This window comes from Rissa tridactyla, chromosome 18, assembly GCF_028500815.1.
Source record: "Rissa tridactyla isolate bRisTri1 chromosome 18, bRisTri1.patW.cur.20221130, whole genome shotgun sequence".
Taxonomy (NCBI): Eukaryota; Metazoa; Chordata; class Aves; order Charadriiformes; family Laridae; genus Rissa; species Rissa tridactyla.
Genome location: NC_071483.1, coordinates 3381013 through 3396074, shown reverse-complemented (window position 1 = coordinate 3396074; position 15062 = coordinate 3381013). Strand labels below are relative to the sequence as shown.

The following is a 15062-nucleotide window of genomic DNA, read 5'->3' as shown; positions in this document are numbered from 1 at the left end:
GCCGCCCCGTAGCTGCAGCGGCCGGTGACACGTTTCCATGGGAGAGCAGGGCGCGTGGCACCGCAGGGGGGCGGGGAGCGCGGCCGGCCCTTAAAGGGGCCGCACCCGCCGCGGGGGCAGAAGCAGCGCGGCGGCGGGAGGCGGCTGGAGCGGCGGGTGAGCGGGGGGGGGACGCCGAGGGTGGCGGGGGGCGAGCGGAGGGACGTGCTGCCGTGCCCTCTCGCAGCGGGGGGCTCCCACGGCCCGGTCCTAGAGGTAAATCCAGCCCCTGAGGTAACCCCCAGGCCCCTGTGGTGCATTCAGACCCTGAGGTAAATCCGGCCCCCGAGGTAACCCCCAGCCCCCGAGGTAACCCACGGGCCCCTGTGGTGCATTCAGACCCTGAGGTAACCCCCGGCCCCTGAGGCAAATCCGGCCCCCGAGGTAACCCCCGGCCCCTGAGGTAACCGCGGCCCCTGAGGTAAATTCAGCCCTTCAGGGCCCCCCAACCCCACGGGGCCCCCAGGCCCCAGCCCCTCAGGTAAGCCCTGAACCTGACCCCAGCCCCCCCAGGAGAACCCTGTCCCCACAGGCAGCCCTGGTCCCGGCTCCTCAGGTAACTCCCAGCCCTGCGGGTATCGGCAGCCTCGCAGGTAAGTCGGTCCCGTGGCTGCCCCACATCCACACGCTGTCCCACAGGCCCCTGTCCCGCTGCCAGCTCACCTGCCTGGCGAAATGCAGCGTTATTTTGGGTTTCCAGCCCTCACCTGCCTGGCTCGGGCTTTGGCCTCCCCTGCAGCTGCCCCCACTGGCTGCCAGAGCAGGCCCGGGGCCGGCAGCAGACAGAGGACAGGGAAGTTTAGGAGTGTCAGTGTGGTTTTCAGCCTGAGACGCAGCTCTGAGAGTGACTAAAGTCACACAGGGTGGAAACTTTCCCTGTGCTGCCTCCACATGCCTTGGTAATAAAGTGGATTCTCCCTCCTGCCCACTGGGCAGGAGCCGCTGCTTGGTTGCCAAGGAAAGGGGTTTTCTTGCAGGTTATTTTCCAGGTTTCTACTTTGTGTATGTCAGCAAATGTCCTTGTAGTCTGCAGTGACCCAATGCCCACCTTCCTGGGAAGCAGGGAAGGAACGGGGCCAGTGCTGGGCCTGGGCAGGGAGGCTGGAGGGAGTGCTGGGGCTGTTGTGTAGAGAGGCTTTCAGAATGGGAGGAAAAACAGCGAATGGGGGGAAGAGGGCAGAGCTGATGCCCCTTGAGGAGACTACCCGATACCCAAGTTAATACTGTTAGATGTCTCCCTGCCCTTGTGCTGAGGGGCGAATTAGCATGAGGGATTTGTGCTGTAGGATATGGGTGATACCAGGATCTTGATTGGATACAACAGGAAGAACAAGGGGTTTTTCCTGGTATGTGACAAGTGTCAGATAAACCCTCTCTGTCCAAGAGGTGTGAACCACGTCAGCAGGGTGTTCTACACCCTGCCCAGCCCGTTCCTTTCCGGATGTCATCCTGGCACTGGCCAGGCCAAGCACAGGGAGTGCCCAGAGGCAGTGCTGACGTGACAGTGTCCAAGTCCTGCCTGCCCCTTCCCTCCCAGGGGCCCTGGCTGTCGTGCCCACCCCAGGCTGCTTCACACAGTGCTCCGTGCTGAAGGGCCTTTCCTCGCACAGGGAACCATGGCAGAGAAGATTCTGGTGACCGGCGGAGCTGGCTACATCGGCAGTCACTGTGTGCTGGAGCTGGTGGAGGCTGGCTATGTCCCTGTGGTCATAGACAACTTTCACAATGCCATCCGAGGTACAGAGAGCCGTCATCCCTTCCCGTGCAAGGGGCTCAGCTCCTCTCAGCCTGTGTCAGGAGCTCCAGCTATCCCAGTGCCTCACTCCCTTCCATCTCCCCAGGGGCAGACACGCTCCCTGAGAGCCTCCGGCGTGTGCAGGAGATCGTGCACCAGCCCATCCTCTTCCAGGAGCTGGACATCACCGATGAGGCAGCGCTGCAGGAGCTCTTCAGTAAGGTGAGAGCAAGAGCTGCAGTGCCCCAGGGTGGCCTCATGGGCTCTGAAGGGTGTGAGGGGTTTGTGCTGGGTGTGGGACCCCAGAGGGGGATGTGGACTGGGCAGGAGCTGAGCAGGGTGGACAGTGCTGAGGAAATGCTGTGACCAGCAAATGTTCCTCTGGGCCATGGAGACCCACATGGGCTGGCTGAGTGAAACTCCTGGGGAGACTTCTGCCTGGTTTCTGCGTGGAGCTTCCATCTCCTATTGCTGTGGCCCTGATACCAAGCTCTTTCTCGCTCTGCAGCACCGTTTCGCAGCCGTGATGCACTTTGCGGGGCTGAAGGCAGTGGGGGAGTCTGTGCAGAAGCCCCTGGAGTACTACAGGGTGAACCTCACTGGGACCATCCGGCTGCTGGAGGTGAGTGGAGCCAGCAGGCTGCGTGTGGTGCTCGGTGCTGCATGGGTGCTGGGTGACTGGTGCTGGATGTGATCCTGCTCTAGAGTGGCTGGCCGGCAGCCTGATCCTTGTGGTGGTACCCATGCCCAGGCCCTATCCCAGGGGTGTAACAGTGCCTGCATGGTGGGAGCTGCCACCTGTGGAGGGCTGAGCTGGAGGGCACGGAGCTCGCTGGCTTAGAGGTGGCTGGTCCCTGCTCCCCAGACCATGAAAGCCCACGGCGTGAAGAACATCGTGTTCAGCAGCTCTGCCACCGTCTATGGAGACCCCAGGTACCTGCCCCTGGATGAGAACCACCCGGTCGGAGGCTGCACCAACCCTTACGGCAAATCCAAGTACTTCATCGAGGAGATGATTCGAGATCTCTGCAAAGCAGAGAGGGTGAGGAGCTGCCCCGAGGCGCGCAGGGCTGGGAACTGGGGTCTTTTCCCACTGGAGTGTGCTGGGGTGACCAGGTAGCGGCGCACAGCACTACACTCTCCCCAGGCATGCACATCTGTGTGTCTCCCCAGGACTGGAATGCCATTCTCCTGCGCTACTTCAACCCTATCGGTGCCCACGAGTCGGGCATGATTGGAGAAGATCCTCAGGGGATCCCGAACAACCTCATGCCTTACGTGGCCCAGGTACCGACCTGCTGCAGCCTTTGAGAACCCTGGGGCTCGCGATACCTGTGTGGGGCACAGACTGATGGGGCTTTTGCGGGCTTGTCCCTCTGTGCAGGTGGCAGTGGGGCGCCGGGAATTCCTGAGTGTGTTCGGGAATGACTACAAGACAGACGACGGAACGGGTGCGTTGCAGAACCTGTGGGGTGGGGCAGAGACACCCCATCCTCCAGGGCAGCCGTCACAGCTCCCCAGCCCAGCCTCACCCCAAACAGGAGGGATTTGTGCTCACTCTGTGTCCCCACAGGTGTCAGGGATTACATCCATGTTGTGGATCTGGCCAAGGGCCATATCGCTGCTTTGAAGAAGCTCAAGGAGAACTGTGGCTGCAAGGTATGAAGGTGGCCATTGTTGGGTGCAGTTGGGGCTGTGGGGCTGGGGCTAGGCCAGGGCCGGGCTCTCAGATCCCTGGGGGAGCTAAAAAGGGGCCTGGCCCTTTTCCCCTTGTGAAAGAAACTGACCTATGTCCCTTATCCTCCTCTCAGATCTACAATCTGGGCACAGGTACTGGCTACTCTGTCCTGCAGATGGTCCAGGCCATGGAGAAAGCCTCGGGGAGGAAGGTAAGGTCTGACCCACTGCCTGCAGGGGCCACAGGCACAGAGCCAGCTGCTCCCACAGCCCCCCGCCCTCGCCACCCCAAGCCATCACAGCCACGGCAGCCCTTGTGCGTGTCTGTGACAGTCACTGGCACCGCTCCCTCAACTCCCGGGCCTCAGATGAGTCCCCTCTGCTGAGAGCCAGGAGCCTCCAAACCCCACGGTGCTGCTTTCCCTGTAGATCAAGTACAAGATCACAAGCCGGCGGGAGGGAGATGTGGCCTCCTGCTATGCCAACCCGGCGCTGGCCGAGCGCGAGCTGGGCTGGAAAGCTGCCTTTGGCCTGGACAAGATGTGTAAGAGCATCCCCCTCCCCAGCACGCCGTGTGCTGCCAGCTGCCCCTCTCCTGGCCCACCCCTCACCCCCACTCTCTCCTGTTGCAGGCGAGGACCTGTGGCGGTGGCAGCTGCAGAATCCCACAGGCTTCAGCAAGAACTGAGCTGTGGCCCGAGGGCTCGCCTGGCTGCCATGGGTGGCTTGGGACCAGCCCCACCTGCCTCCCAGCGAGGCTGCCACCATTCTGGGTGCAATTCCAGCTCCCCCTCCTGCTTCTCGCATGGGGCAGGAAGGCAGGAGCATCCCCAGCCTCTCCACTCCTCATCCTCAACCCCCCCAGGTTCTTTGCATCTCACAGAGCAGAAACACAAGGAAGAACAGAGCCAGGGCCCGGCTTTGGCACCCAGGGCATGAAATCCCGTCAGGGAACTGTACAGGGGCTGGTGGCAGCCCCAGCAGGGAGAAGGTGCTTGGCTGGGCCCTGTGGCTACTGCCGGAGCTGCTCCTGGGCTCTCCCCGGGCCCTGGGAAGTGGCCGCATCCAGCGCTTAAACACTTGAGTCCTGTTGAGCCGAAACTGCAGAGGAAACCGCACCTTCTCTGCTGCACCGGGCCCCCAACCCACCCAGACTGGGAAGTGGGGGAGCTTCCCACTCTTGGAGAAAGGCCGGGTACCTGCTGCCCCCTGCCCTGGGCATGGAGACGGCTGCTGAGCCCCTACCTCAGGCCCCAGGAACCCCCAGGCCAGGGTGCCACGTCTTCCTCCCACTCCCACTGGGACCAGTCACAGCCCGAGGCTCGTTTCCCTCCAGGGATGGCTGCCAGCAGCTGCCCCCCATACTGTTTCCCCTGCCCCCTAGTGCAGTTTTGGGGACCAAGCCTCATGTCCCGCTGTGCCGGAGGAGCCCCTGCCCACGGCTGTGCCAGCCCTGGGCACGGCCAGCCTCGCCCGGCTGCAGGCAGCCCCCCCTGCTGCCGTTTGATGGGGCTGGTGCCTGGTTTTGCTTCCACGTTGCCTGTGGCAGCCGCTTCCCTAACCACATTGCCAAAGGCTGCCCAGGAGAAGGCTCTGCTCAGCTGTCAAATACTGGTCCTATTTATTACTGGCAGCTCTAACGGCTTCGTTAGGCAGTGCTGACGCAGTCAGCCCAGTCTGCTGTCAGCTGGATTAATAACTTATGCTACTAAATTATGAATTGAGCTTTTGATTTGTTTTTAAATAAACTTTCTTACTTTCTAAGTGGCAGCTCTGTTCTGCTTTCCCTCAGCTGGAGCTGCTGCCCCCAGAAATGGCACCCTGGGGCCTCACGCTAATCCGCTCCCCCCGAACCTCCCTTACAGAGGTGCTGACGGCGCTTCCTGCCCGGCCACGAATGACACCAGTGCAGCTCTGGGAGAGGTTCATGATTTATTTAACCTTGTATCTGACTCTGTGGAACACACGCACAAAAAACCCCAAACATTTACAAGGAAGACAAAAACAGAGAGAGGAGAGGGGAAAAAAAAAAACAAAAAAAGCTGTATTGAGGAATGGAGAGAAGCCGTTCTCCCTCCCGGGTCCTCAGCACGGCCCCGGCCAGGCGCGTGCTGCTCAGGCAGGGAGGGAGCAGGAATGCTCTGCAAAGGGGCCAGCGCGGCCACCCGGGCCACGCCCAAGGATGGCCACGAGTTCCGGGCCCCCGCTGGCCCCCGCTATGCACATGATTCCAGTTCACAGTCAAGTAGGTCGGTCTGTCTGTCCGCCAGCCCTCAGGTAACCTGCACGGAGCTGTGCTCCCGTCCCAGCCAGCCCCGCTCGCCTCCCTGCCCGCCGAGCGCAGGGAGGGGAGGACACAGCAGCTTTAAAACAGACAAAGTAAAAGAAATAGCAGGACTGAACCGCAAAAGCAAGGGGAAGAGCCACCCACCCACGACCCCCCCCCAGTGCCAGCAGCAGGTTTGCTGGTTTAAGACTTCCTAAGGCGGCGGGGGGGGGGCGGAAATAACAAACCCAAACACCCCAACCAACCCAAGAAACCAACCGAGGATGGGTCCGACAGATCCGACTCTCCGGAGAGCGGGTTATTGCTTTGCGCATCCTGGGCGGGGATGGCATGGCTGGAGCAGAGCTGCTGGCGCCGAGCCCCCCCGCCTGCCCCCTCCCCAGAGCAGCCCTCGCCCTCGGGGAGGTCCCAGCCCCTGCTGGCGAGCCCACTGCGAGCCATGGGGCACAGAGCAGAGGCTGCGGGGTGAGGAGCCAGACAGAGCACGCAGGAGGGAGCGACAGCCCTTAGGCCAGGCGGGTTTTGTGGTGGTGTTTTTTTTTTTTTTTCTTAAAAGACATGTACAGCTCCAGCCCGGAAGGGCCCAACAGCGCTGTGGGCTCAGCCCATGGAGGGGAGGCGAGGAGAAGGGCAGCGCTGCTCAACAGCGAGTGCCCTCAGCCCTGCGGGAGGGGAGGGGGTGGCCAGGAGCCCACCCGCAGAGGAGACATTCGGGGCCCTGTGTCCAGGGAGCTGCTCTGCTGGTGGGGACGGTCCCAGCCCCATGCCCCAGCCGGCTACCGCTTGAGGGGACAAGCCTTGGCTGCAGCCTCCAGCTGGAGAAACCTGTGATTGTACATGGAAAGGCCAACAGAACCCGCAGCCCTGGCCCTGGGGCGCACAGAGACTCCCCCCGCTGCCCCACAGGGTGGGGCGCAGCGGCACCCAGGCGTTAGATGCTGGTGAGATGATGGCTGGGAGCAAACCTGCTTCCTCCAGCTGCGCCAGGAGCCATCCATGGGGGCCGGGAGTCTCTCCTCACCTCACCTCTCCCTCCCAGAGCCAGCCCGAGTCCAAAGGGAAGGAGAAGTAGCAGCAAGAGAGATGTCAAGGACTGGGCCAGCGCCAGGCAGGCTCCGCGGCAAAGCTGCTCAGACACCGGCTGTAAACGGCAGCACTTTGAGGCTCTGAGGGCACAGAGCTGGGCTGAGGGAGGGAGAGACGCCTCTGGGACCCCCCGCCGGGCTGAGGGAGAGATTGTAAAAGCAACAAGAGGAGGAGGAGGAAGAAGAAGGAGGCGATTATCTCAAGGAGGGCAGAGCTGCCATGAGCCGAGGGCTGAGGCTGCTGGAGTGGGGGACAAGCCCGCCGGGGAGTGTGCGTGTGCGACAGGGCGGGGGCCGGGGCCCCGTGCGAGGAGGTGCAGGAGCTGCACGGACGCCTTTCTGCCAGCCCCGGGAGATGGGGCAGCCTTTGGCTGTATCGGCCCGGAGCAGAGCCTCTCCCCTGGGCCTTGAGGCATTCACAGGAGAGTCTCGGGTTCCTGAGCTCTGATTGAAAACCCGTGAGTCGCCTGAACGGAGGCCGAGAGCAGCCGCGGAGAGGCCAGGCCGAGGGCAGAGGAGGAGCACGGGCTGCTCCAGGCCACGGAGGGCTCCGGAGCGTGCCCCAGCCCTGCCCTGTGCCCACACCGCTCCTCCTGCCGCACGGAGGCATGTCCCACCCCTAATACTGTTACAAAGAAAACCAAACCAAACAAAAAAGAATACGTCACCCGCGCTGTGCCAGACCCACACACTGCGGTGCCTGAACGGGGAGTCAAGGGGATGGTGACCCCCACAGAAACCACTCGGAGCAAGAGGAGGAGAGAAAAGGCCACTCGAAGACTCGCCTTAGACAGCTCCAATCTCGGCTCCGAGAGCAGCAGGGAGAGACGGGCACCCCCAGATGGAGAGGACACGGTGCAAGGAGACGGGGAGAGGCGGGGGCCAGGGGTGCGGCGGGAGGTGCGGTGGGGTGCCATGGCTTCCGTTTGCAGCGGACAGGTCACGAGGGAAAGATCGGCGGCTGCGACCTCGGCATCCTTCCCTGCGACAAGTCTCGATTGGCTCCGCTTAGATCCGGGGCAGCAGCTTCTCAATGAACTCCTTCACCGCCATCATCTCCTACGGAGAGTGCAGAGCCTGTCACTCCGGGGCTCCTCAGCACCATGCCTTGCCCCAAGCGTGGGGGCACGAGGACTGTGCAGCCGCCTCAGAGTGAATCGAGGAACAAACGCATTGTGGACTCAGCAATGTCCCTGCCCTGCCTGACCCACGGTGGCGGGGTTGGTCCCGAAGGTGAGACCAGCCCCTCACAGCCCCGTCCCCTCTCTCCACGCCGAGGCACTGACCTGAGGACAGGAACTGTGCATCACGCCAGGGTAGGTTTTGAACTGGACCTTGGTGGGAGTGACAACAGATTTCAGCTTCTCAGCAGTGAGGGCCCCGAAGCGGACAGGGATCATGGGGTCCATCTCCCCATGGCACTGCAGGATGGCGATGTCCTTGTTCACACCATTATTCGCCGCCTGCAGCGAGGAAGGAACTGCTCAGGGGTGCCCAGGAGAGGGAATCCCCAGTGAGGAACGGGGCAGATGCTTTATCTATGTCCCCATGCACATCGCCTGGCAGCTCCCCTCCTCAAGAGGGACTTGGGAGAGCTGCTCACCCAGCGCCTGCCGCCCTGCCACCAAACATCTCCCACGCTGCCACCAGGACCAAGCTGCTGCCCAGCGGGCGTGAGGAGACTTGAGGAGAAGATGGGCTCACAGACGCCCACACCAGATAGGCGGCAGAGCCCTGATTTCTCCTGTGCCCCCACCTGCCCCAGGAACAGGGGTGTGGGACTAATCCCTCACCACAGGCACCTCATGTCTCCAGCAGCCCCAGGCTCACACTGCAGCAAACTTCAGATGGGAAAATCCCCCTCCCGCACCGACCCTCCCTGTGGACACACCGGACGGCAGCAGCGCAGGGTACCTGCGGGAAGGCTTTGTGCAGCGGGAGCCAGCAGCTGAGCGCCACGATGCCGGCCAGCTGGTGCTGGCAGGTGAGAGCCGTGTACAGCGACAAGGCGCCGCCCTGCAGCAGATGAGGAAGGTCTGTTAGTGTGATGGAGGGACCTGCAGCCACGGACCACCCACCAGACCCAGCTCACCCAGCATCCACCCATCTCCTCCCCACGGGTGCTCCCTTTGAGGGGTGTCTTCGGAGGGGAAAGAGGGGTCCCAACCCTCAGTCTGCTCCACCTTAGCCCCCTGCAGCCCAGCTCACCTGTGAGAAGCCCCCCAGGATGATGCGGTTGGGTGGGATCCCATTCTTCATCTCATGCTCAATAATTGCTTTAACTGGAAGAAGACAGAGAAATGGGTCAGTGAAAGGCAGGGGAGGCTGAAGAGCATCATCTGATGCCTGGGGGTGCACACAGGACCCTCAGCACGTCAGGGAGAGGCAGGTGCCAGAGGTCCCAGGGACTGAACACACTTGGCTTCAGCCAGGGAGAAGGTGCCATCCCAGACAGGAGAGGAGAAAGGAAGGAAGACATTGCTCCTGTCCCACAGAGGGAGCGGCACCCAGGAGCCCAGCACTTCCCCCTCCCCGAAGCCTCTTACTGTTTTCTGCAGCTTTCTTAATCCCAGCTTCATCCTCAGGTGCATCTGGAGTCAACCCCATCAGGTCAAACCTGGGAGAAGAATCAAAGTCAGCCCCAAACCTCTCCCAGCACCCAGGGTGTGGGGAAGTGGGAGCTGGGTGTGCTCTGCCCTTCCCCTGATTCCTACAGGGCAGTGGATTTTGGCTCTTCAATGCCTGCACCCTTCGCACTCCCCAAAATACATCCCCAAAAGGGTCCTTCCCACCCCTGCCACCCAAAGCACTCACCAGGAGGGCATAACCATCTTCATGTTGAGGGTCACCGGGATCCGGGGCCTGTGGAGAAAACAGTTTGGGTGTTTTAGTTCAAGTGCAGGAGAAAAGAATCCGAGCCAAGGGAAGCGGGGTGGCTGGCCCTCCTGGCTGCAGCTGCAGGACACCTCTCCCAAGGGACAGCAGCAGGTGGGTGCCACCAGACCCAGCCTGGGGGCTGCAATGTGACCGCAGGGTTCACCCGCAAGCCCCGAGCAGATCCCGGCTGAGCCGGAGGCTCCACGGCGTTGCCAAGCAGCCCGCCTGGGGAGGAGAGCACCTGCGTCCCTCTCCTGTTTGCTGCTGCCGAGCCAGGAGACGCTGACAGAGCAGCTGCCTCTGCTGAGACGGGACATTGGGAAGCCCAGGCCCTGCTGCCAGGGACACCGCCACGGCAGAGCTCTCCCAGCCCGGTGAGTGCCCCCTGTGTGGGCTGCTAATGACACTGGGGAGACATTTCCTTCCCTTTCTGCCTGACCAGAGGGATGGGGAAGGAGCTTTTGGCCTTAACTGCAGCCATCGGGGAGAGGAAGAGGACAGGACAGGGGAGAAAACAGACCCAGCATCAGCGCGCGTGCTGATCAGCTCTGTGGGGAACCGCCCTGCCTGCAGGCAGAAAATGTCAGGGCTGGGGCCCCGGACGAACTGGCGACAGCAGGAGAGCAAGCCTCACTGCACAGCCCCGCGGGTAGGTCAGGGCACAGGCCAGCATCTGCCTCCCTGAACAGTCTTGGCAGCAGGGACCAGTATCACAGCCCACCCAGGACCCCCAAGGCCCCTCCTGAAGCAAGGATGGCACTTACGCATGAGGGCAAATATATTTCACGTAGGGGAGGCGGATGGAGGAGAGAGCGTCAGCCCAGCTGTGCCTGGGGAGAGAGGAGAGGAAGGAGTTCAAGGCTTGCCTTTGGAGGATGCTGGCAAAGGTGAGGGTTTTCCCCCAGGGACAGGCTTTCTCCAAGGTTGCTGGCCCCCTGCCCCTGCCCTGATGTTATTTTACCAGGTCCTGCCCACCCCAGCAGCCTGAATCCCAACAGGAATCCGCGGCACAGATCTCCATATCACGGCAAAGGCAGCACACAAAGCCCCGCGGGTGGAAGTGGAGGAGCTGCTATCAGCAAGGGAGGAGAGACCTCTCCTGTGCGAGGAGAAGCCTTTTGTTACTGCTGGATCTCATGCTGTCCTCTAAGGTGGCCTTGCACATTACAGAGGTGCACTCACATAGACACAACCCAACTTCCCAGCCCTCCCAAGGAATGGAAAAACTGCAGTGCTTATCTGCTTGCCTTAAAGAAAGCAGAAAATCAAACCCACGGGGGGCTGCCAGGCTGCTGGGATCATAAATATTCAAGCTGAATTGCAGACAGCCGCTGGCCGGCGATTCCCTGTGAGCGTGGCACAGGCACGGCTATCGGACCGAGCTCAAAGCCACAGAAAATCTTGGAGCTGCCCCTGGGGAGAGCAGCACCAGTGCTCGCAGTGAATGGCCAGGCATCAGCAAACCACACGTCACAGCCAGAGCCAGCTCCAGGAATACTCACCCCGTGTCTCCAAGGCCATGTAAAAAAATGACCTGTTAAATTAAGCAGAAAAACAAAAGAATTAGCCAGTGCGACAGCGGATGCCCTGGGAGAGAGGCAAGGCTGGGCTCACAGGGAAGCGGCAAAAGGCCACTTAGTTACTAACTAGAAGAGACTCAAACAGACAGAAATTAGCCGATGCTAACGACACATCTCTGCAGCTTTGAGCACGACGGATGGGTGGAACAGGCACATCATCGTCATCATGCCACAGAGCCTGCTGTCACAGCCAGGTCCGTGGGCGTCATCGGCCCCTGGGCTGCCCAGCATAGCAGCAGGACAGGGAGCGACGGATCGTCCTGCCAGGCTGCACAGCACCACGCTGCGCGGAGGCTGAGCTTGCCAAGGACTCACAAACCCCATTCCTACAGGCTTTTCATCTAAGGCTAGAGCAACCCCTAAGCAATGGGGAGCAGAGGGAAGGCAGCCCCAAGGAAGGGAAGAGGATTTTCTTTGGGGATTTGCTTTTAAAAACCTAAATAGCCAAATCAGATCCAGCTCCCACTGACTTCAGTGCAGGTCAAGCCCAGCTGCGAGGCTGTGCCTGTGCTCCCGCGCTGGACCAAGCACCAGATACAAACAGCCCAGCCCAAAGGACAGTTACTTTTCCCCAGCAAGATGGGACCTTGCTGGTCCTGTGTCCCCTTTGATGCACCATGATGTACACCTGAAGAGTTGAGGGATTACGAGCTGAGCTCGTGGCTACTCTGAACCCCAAGGAAGCAGCCCCTTATCTTCAAGACTGCTAAAAGGGAAGAAGCAGGTGAGGCAGGAGGGGTCCGGCTCTTACCGCGGCAGTCTCCCGCTCTGGCCCTGAGAGAGTCACTGCATCAGTGAGGAGGGGGACAGACATGTTGTTACCACACATACACTGAGAGGGACTCAGACACTGGCACCTGCAGGACAGAGGGACAAAGGTAAGCAGGAAAATAAACGCCTCTCCCCCCCTGGCAACTATTTGCTCCAGAGGGACCAGCTATTTGGGGGAAAATTAAAGAGTAGATGAAGGCTTTGATGTTTAAGCCCTTGGGACAGCCCAGCTCCATCCCTGGCCTGGCAACGCCAGAGAGCCAGGAAACAGCAAACGCTTCCCACATCGCAACACCAGATGCGTGTGAGCGGAGATGGGCGCGTGGGGTGTTGGAAGTGTTAAAATTAGCTCTTTCTGTTACACCTCAAAGCCAAAGTTATTTCTGTGACTGTAACGACGTGGGCAGAGGGCAGCCGGGCGTCACGCAGCCTCAGCATCCCTTCCCGGCTGCCAGCGGAGACAAGGAGGAGCCTGACCCACATCTGCTCCGACAGGGAAGCAGGAAACGCTGGCTCTCGGCACGCAGCAGCACAGGCTTTATAGCACTAATAAAAGGTCCAGCCCTCTTTTATGGAGCTGTTCAAGGATAAACCGGAGCATTCAGGCGCTGGCCTGAGACCCAGCCCCGCGCTGCCTTCCAGAGCCTGCACCCCCCCGGTGACGGCATCGCTGCCTCTCCTCGATGGGCAGCCAGCCAGGGCCACCACTGCTGTCCCCACCACAACAACCTCCTGCCAGCACAAAGGGCTGACTGTCACCTCCCGGATCCCAGTCACCTGTGAGGGAGGCAGCTTCGGCAGAGCTGACAGCCCCCTCGACACCGCCTTCAGACACAACAGTCGATGGTGTTTGTTCCTAGTCCGGCACAAATCGCTAAAACTACCGCAACTCACATGACAGGCCCTAACCCCTGCTTACCGCCCAGGACTAATGAGATCAGAGCACGTTTAGTGCGCTGCCATCATCTCCCAGGAACAAGATCAGCCTCCCAGCTACTGCCAGGAGCCAGATCAGTCCCCATGATCTGCTCAAGTCTTCACATCTCACAGTGAACCCCATCCCCAGAGGGTTTTGGATGGCACGGGACCACCTGAACCCCCCCAAACTCCCGGTACCCCAGCAGACAGCCTTACCGAACAGAAACAGCCGCCTCCTCTACCAGCCTGGATCGAGACCTGCCCGACTCGTTTCACCAACTGTTCGTCAGCTGTTTGCCCGACTCAAATAAAAACACCGGGAACAACAAGCTCCTCGGGTCTGGCAAACCTCACAGACACACAGCCCACGTGCTCGTGTGTACTCCAGGGTCAAAACAACCAGCGAGGAAAAACAGCACCTGCCAAAATTCCTGGCAAGAAGAGCCATAAATAAAAGCATCTTCCATGACAGATGGAGACGCTGAAATGCACTCCCTGAGCAGACACAGACTCATGTCTTTGCCTTATTCACAGAGGCTTCAGGGAAAGGAGGGGTTTGGAGGGTCGAGGATACCTGAAGCACCCCACGGGCACCCCTCCAAGACACCTGAGACTTCTCTGGGGTGTTTCTGCTCTACGCCCTGGGTAGGACAAGGGGAAATGGTTTCAAACTGAAAGAGGGGAGATTTAGATGAGATCTGAGGAAGAAATTCTTTGCTGTGAGGGTGGTGAGCCCCTGGCCCAGGTTGCCCAGGGAAGCTGTGGCTGCCCCATCCCTGGAGGGGTTCAAGGCCAGGTTGGACGGGGCTTGGAGCAACCTGGGCTGGTGGGAGGTGTCCCTGCCCAGGGCAGGGGGTGGAACGGGATGGGCTTTAAGGTCCCTTCCAACCCGAACCATTCTACAGTTCTATGATCTACAGGAGGGTCCACGGCTGCTGCCACAACAGCTCGAGCAGAGGCAGCTCTAAGGCCAAAATGTCACACGGGAAGGATAAAGCCCCCCACCGTGCCTGTGCCTGGATAGCAGCACCCACAGGCAAAAAAAGGAGACGAACTTGCGTCTGATTTGGGCTGTTTTGGTGGCAGCCCCAGAGCTGTCGTGCCCCAGGAGCGATGCCAGTCGGAAACCCACGGCCCGGCCCGGTCGGGGGGGAGCAAGGCACTAATTATCCTTTAGTAACGTGTCCCCGGCCTCTCCCGCTCCCGCAGCCCGGAGGGGAACCGGCGCAGGGAGGGAACAGCGACAGGAGGCTGGAGAAACCCCGGGGGAATGGGGGGCTTCAGCTCGGCCGCCCCCGCGGGCTTCCCGGCTGGAAAGGGAACGCCGGTTTTCCGTGGAAATGGGGCTTTTTTGGGGGTTTTCCTAAAGGCCGGGAGCCTGGGGACTCGTACCGACGCGCGGGAGGCCGCGGGGCGTGGGAGGAGGCGGGCGGCGACGGGAGGAGCGGCCCCGTTACCGGCAGCGTGGTCCCCCCACCGCCCCGAGCATGAGGCCGCGGGGAACCGGGGCCCGCCGTCGGCTACCGGCGGGAGCCAGAACCGCGGCGGGGCGCGCCCGGGCAGCGGAGCTCCGGATCTCCGGCCTCTCCGCCGGAGCCCCCCGTGCCCGGCCCGCGGCTGCCCCAGCCGGTGATCTACCGGCTCCCCCCGTTCAACACCACGGGAAGGGCCCCGCCCCGGCCTCCCGCCGCCCCGTCCCCGTGAGCAGGCCCTGCCGTCACCGCGCCCCCCGGCCCCGGTCCCCGCCCCCCCCCGCACCTCTCCCGCGGGCCCGGCGCGCGCTCTCCTCCCGGCTCCCCCGACGCGCTCCCAACCGGAACTTCCGCCCGCCGCTGGGGTCAGCGCGGCGGAAGTGACGCGCCCCTTGTTCCTCAGGGGACCGCCATCTTGGCAGCGGGGCTGAGGCGAGCGCGGCGAGGGAGCTTGGGGCTGCTACGGGTTTATTGGTGAGAGGCTGCAGCCCCCGTGCCCCGCCGTTACCCCAGCGGCCCGGCTCGCACCCCCCTGCTACCGGTGAGGCACCGAGCGCCGCTCCCCACCACACAACTGCCGGTGCCAGGTCACGTCCCCGTGTCGCTACTCCCTCACCCCTG

At 61.6% G+C, this 15062-nt stretch overlaps 2 protein-coding genes across 7 annotated transcripts; one reads left to right on the top strand and one right to left on the bottom strand.

The window, feature by feature from the left end:
• The first annotated feature begins 13 nt into the window (after nt 1–13).
• Nucleotides 14–5215, top strand: GALE (UDP-galactose-4-epimerase). Of its 5 annotated transcripts, XM_054223652.1 has the most exons (11): nt 14–156; nt 1650–1776; nt 1881–1996; nt 2283–2396; nt 2640–2816; nt 2948–3061; nt 3159–3225; nt 3348–3433; nt 3586–3663; nt 3881–3995; nt 4084–5215. In XM_054223652.1, exons 2-11 carry the CDS (start codon nt 1656–1658, stop codon nt 4137–4139), a joined length of 1044 nt encoding a protein of 347 aa, XP_054079627.1. In that variant the 5' UTR covers nt 14–156; nt 1650–1655; the 3' UTR covers nt 4140–5215. The 5 variants fall into 5 exon arrangements, with proteins under 5 accessions (XP_054079627.1, XP_054079624.1, XP_054079628.1 ...); XM_054223649.1 differs by lacking the exons at nt 3881–3995; nt 4084–5215 and having other exon boundaries at nt 3586–3874; XM_054223650.1 differs by lacking the exons at nt 14–156; nt 3881–3995; nt 4084–5215 and adding an exon at nt 222–255 and having other exon boundaries at nt 3586–3874.
• A 149-nt stretch (nt 5216–5364) lies between these two features.
• LYPLA2 (lysophospholipase 2) lies at nt 5365–15002 on the bottom strand. 2 transcript variants are annotated; one of them, XM_054223655.1, is made up of 11 exons: nt 14728–15002; nt 13186–13400; nt 12032–12137; nt 11203–11234; nt 10465–10530; nt 9638–9685; nt 9370–9440; nt 9032–9105; nt 8738–8839; nt 8110–8286; nt 5365–7882 (listed from the first exon to the last, which is right to left on the bottom strand). In XM_054223655.1, exons 3-11 carry the CDS (start codon nt 12107–12109, stop codon nt 7832–7834), a joined length of 699 nt encoding a protein of 232 aa, XP_054079630.1. In that variant the 5' UTR covers nt 12110–12137; nt 13186–13400; nt 14728–15002; the 3' UTR covers nt 5365–7831. The 2 variants fall into 2 exon arrangements, with proteins under 2 accessions (XP_054079630.1, XP_054079629.1); XM_054223654.1 differs by lacking the exon at nt 13186–13400 and having other exon boundaries at nt 14728–14865.
• Between the last annotated feature and the right edge of the window lie 60 nt (nt 15003–15062).

Excerpts from the sequence above, each read along its gene's own strand:
- GALE (XM_054223649.1), top strand. The coding sequence starts at position 1,656 with ATGGCAGAGAAGATTCTGGTGACCGGCGGAGCTGGCTACATCGGCAGT. Across the intron at positions 1,777-1,880 it reads CTTTCACAATGCCATCCGAG|GGGCAGACACGCTCCCTGAG; the intron begins GTACAGAGAGCC and ends CCATCTCCCCAG. Across the intron at positions 3,434-3,585 it reads AGGAGAACTGTGGCTGCAAG|ATCTACAATCTGGGCACAGG; the intron begins GTATGAAGGTGG and ends TCCTCCTCTCAG.
- LYPLA2 (XM_054223655.1), bottom strand. The coding sequence starts at position 12,109 with ATGTGTGGTAACAACATGTCTGTCCCCCTCCTCACTGATGCAGTGACT. Across the intron at positions 11,235-12,031 it reads CAGAGCGGGAGACTGCCGCG|GTCATTTTTTTACATGGCCT; the intron begins GTAAGAGCCGGA and ends TTAATTTAACAG. Across the intron at positions 8,840-9,031 it reads TCCTGGGGGGCTTCTCACAG|GGCGGCGCCTTGTCGCTGTA; the intron begins GTGAGCTGGGCT and ends CATCTGCTGCAG.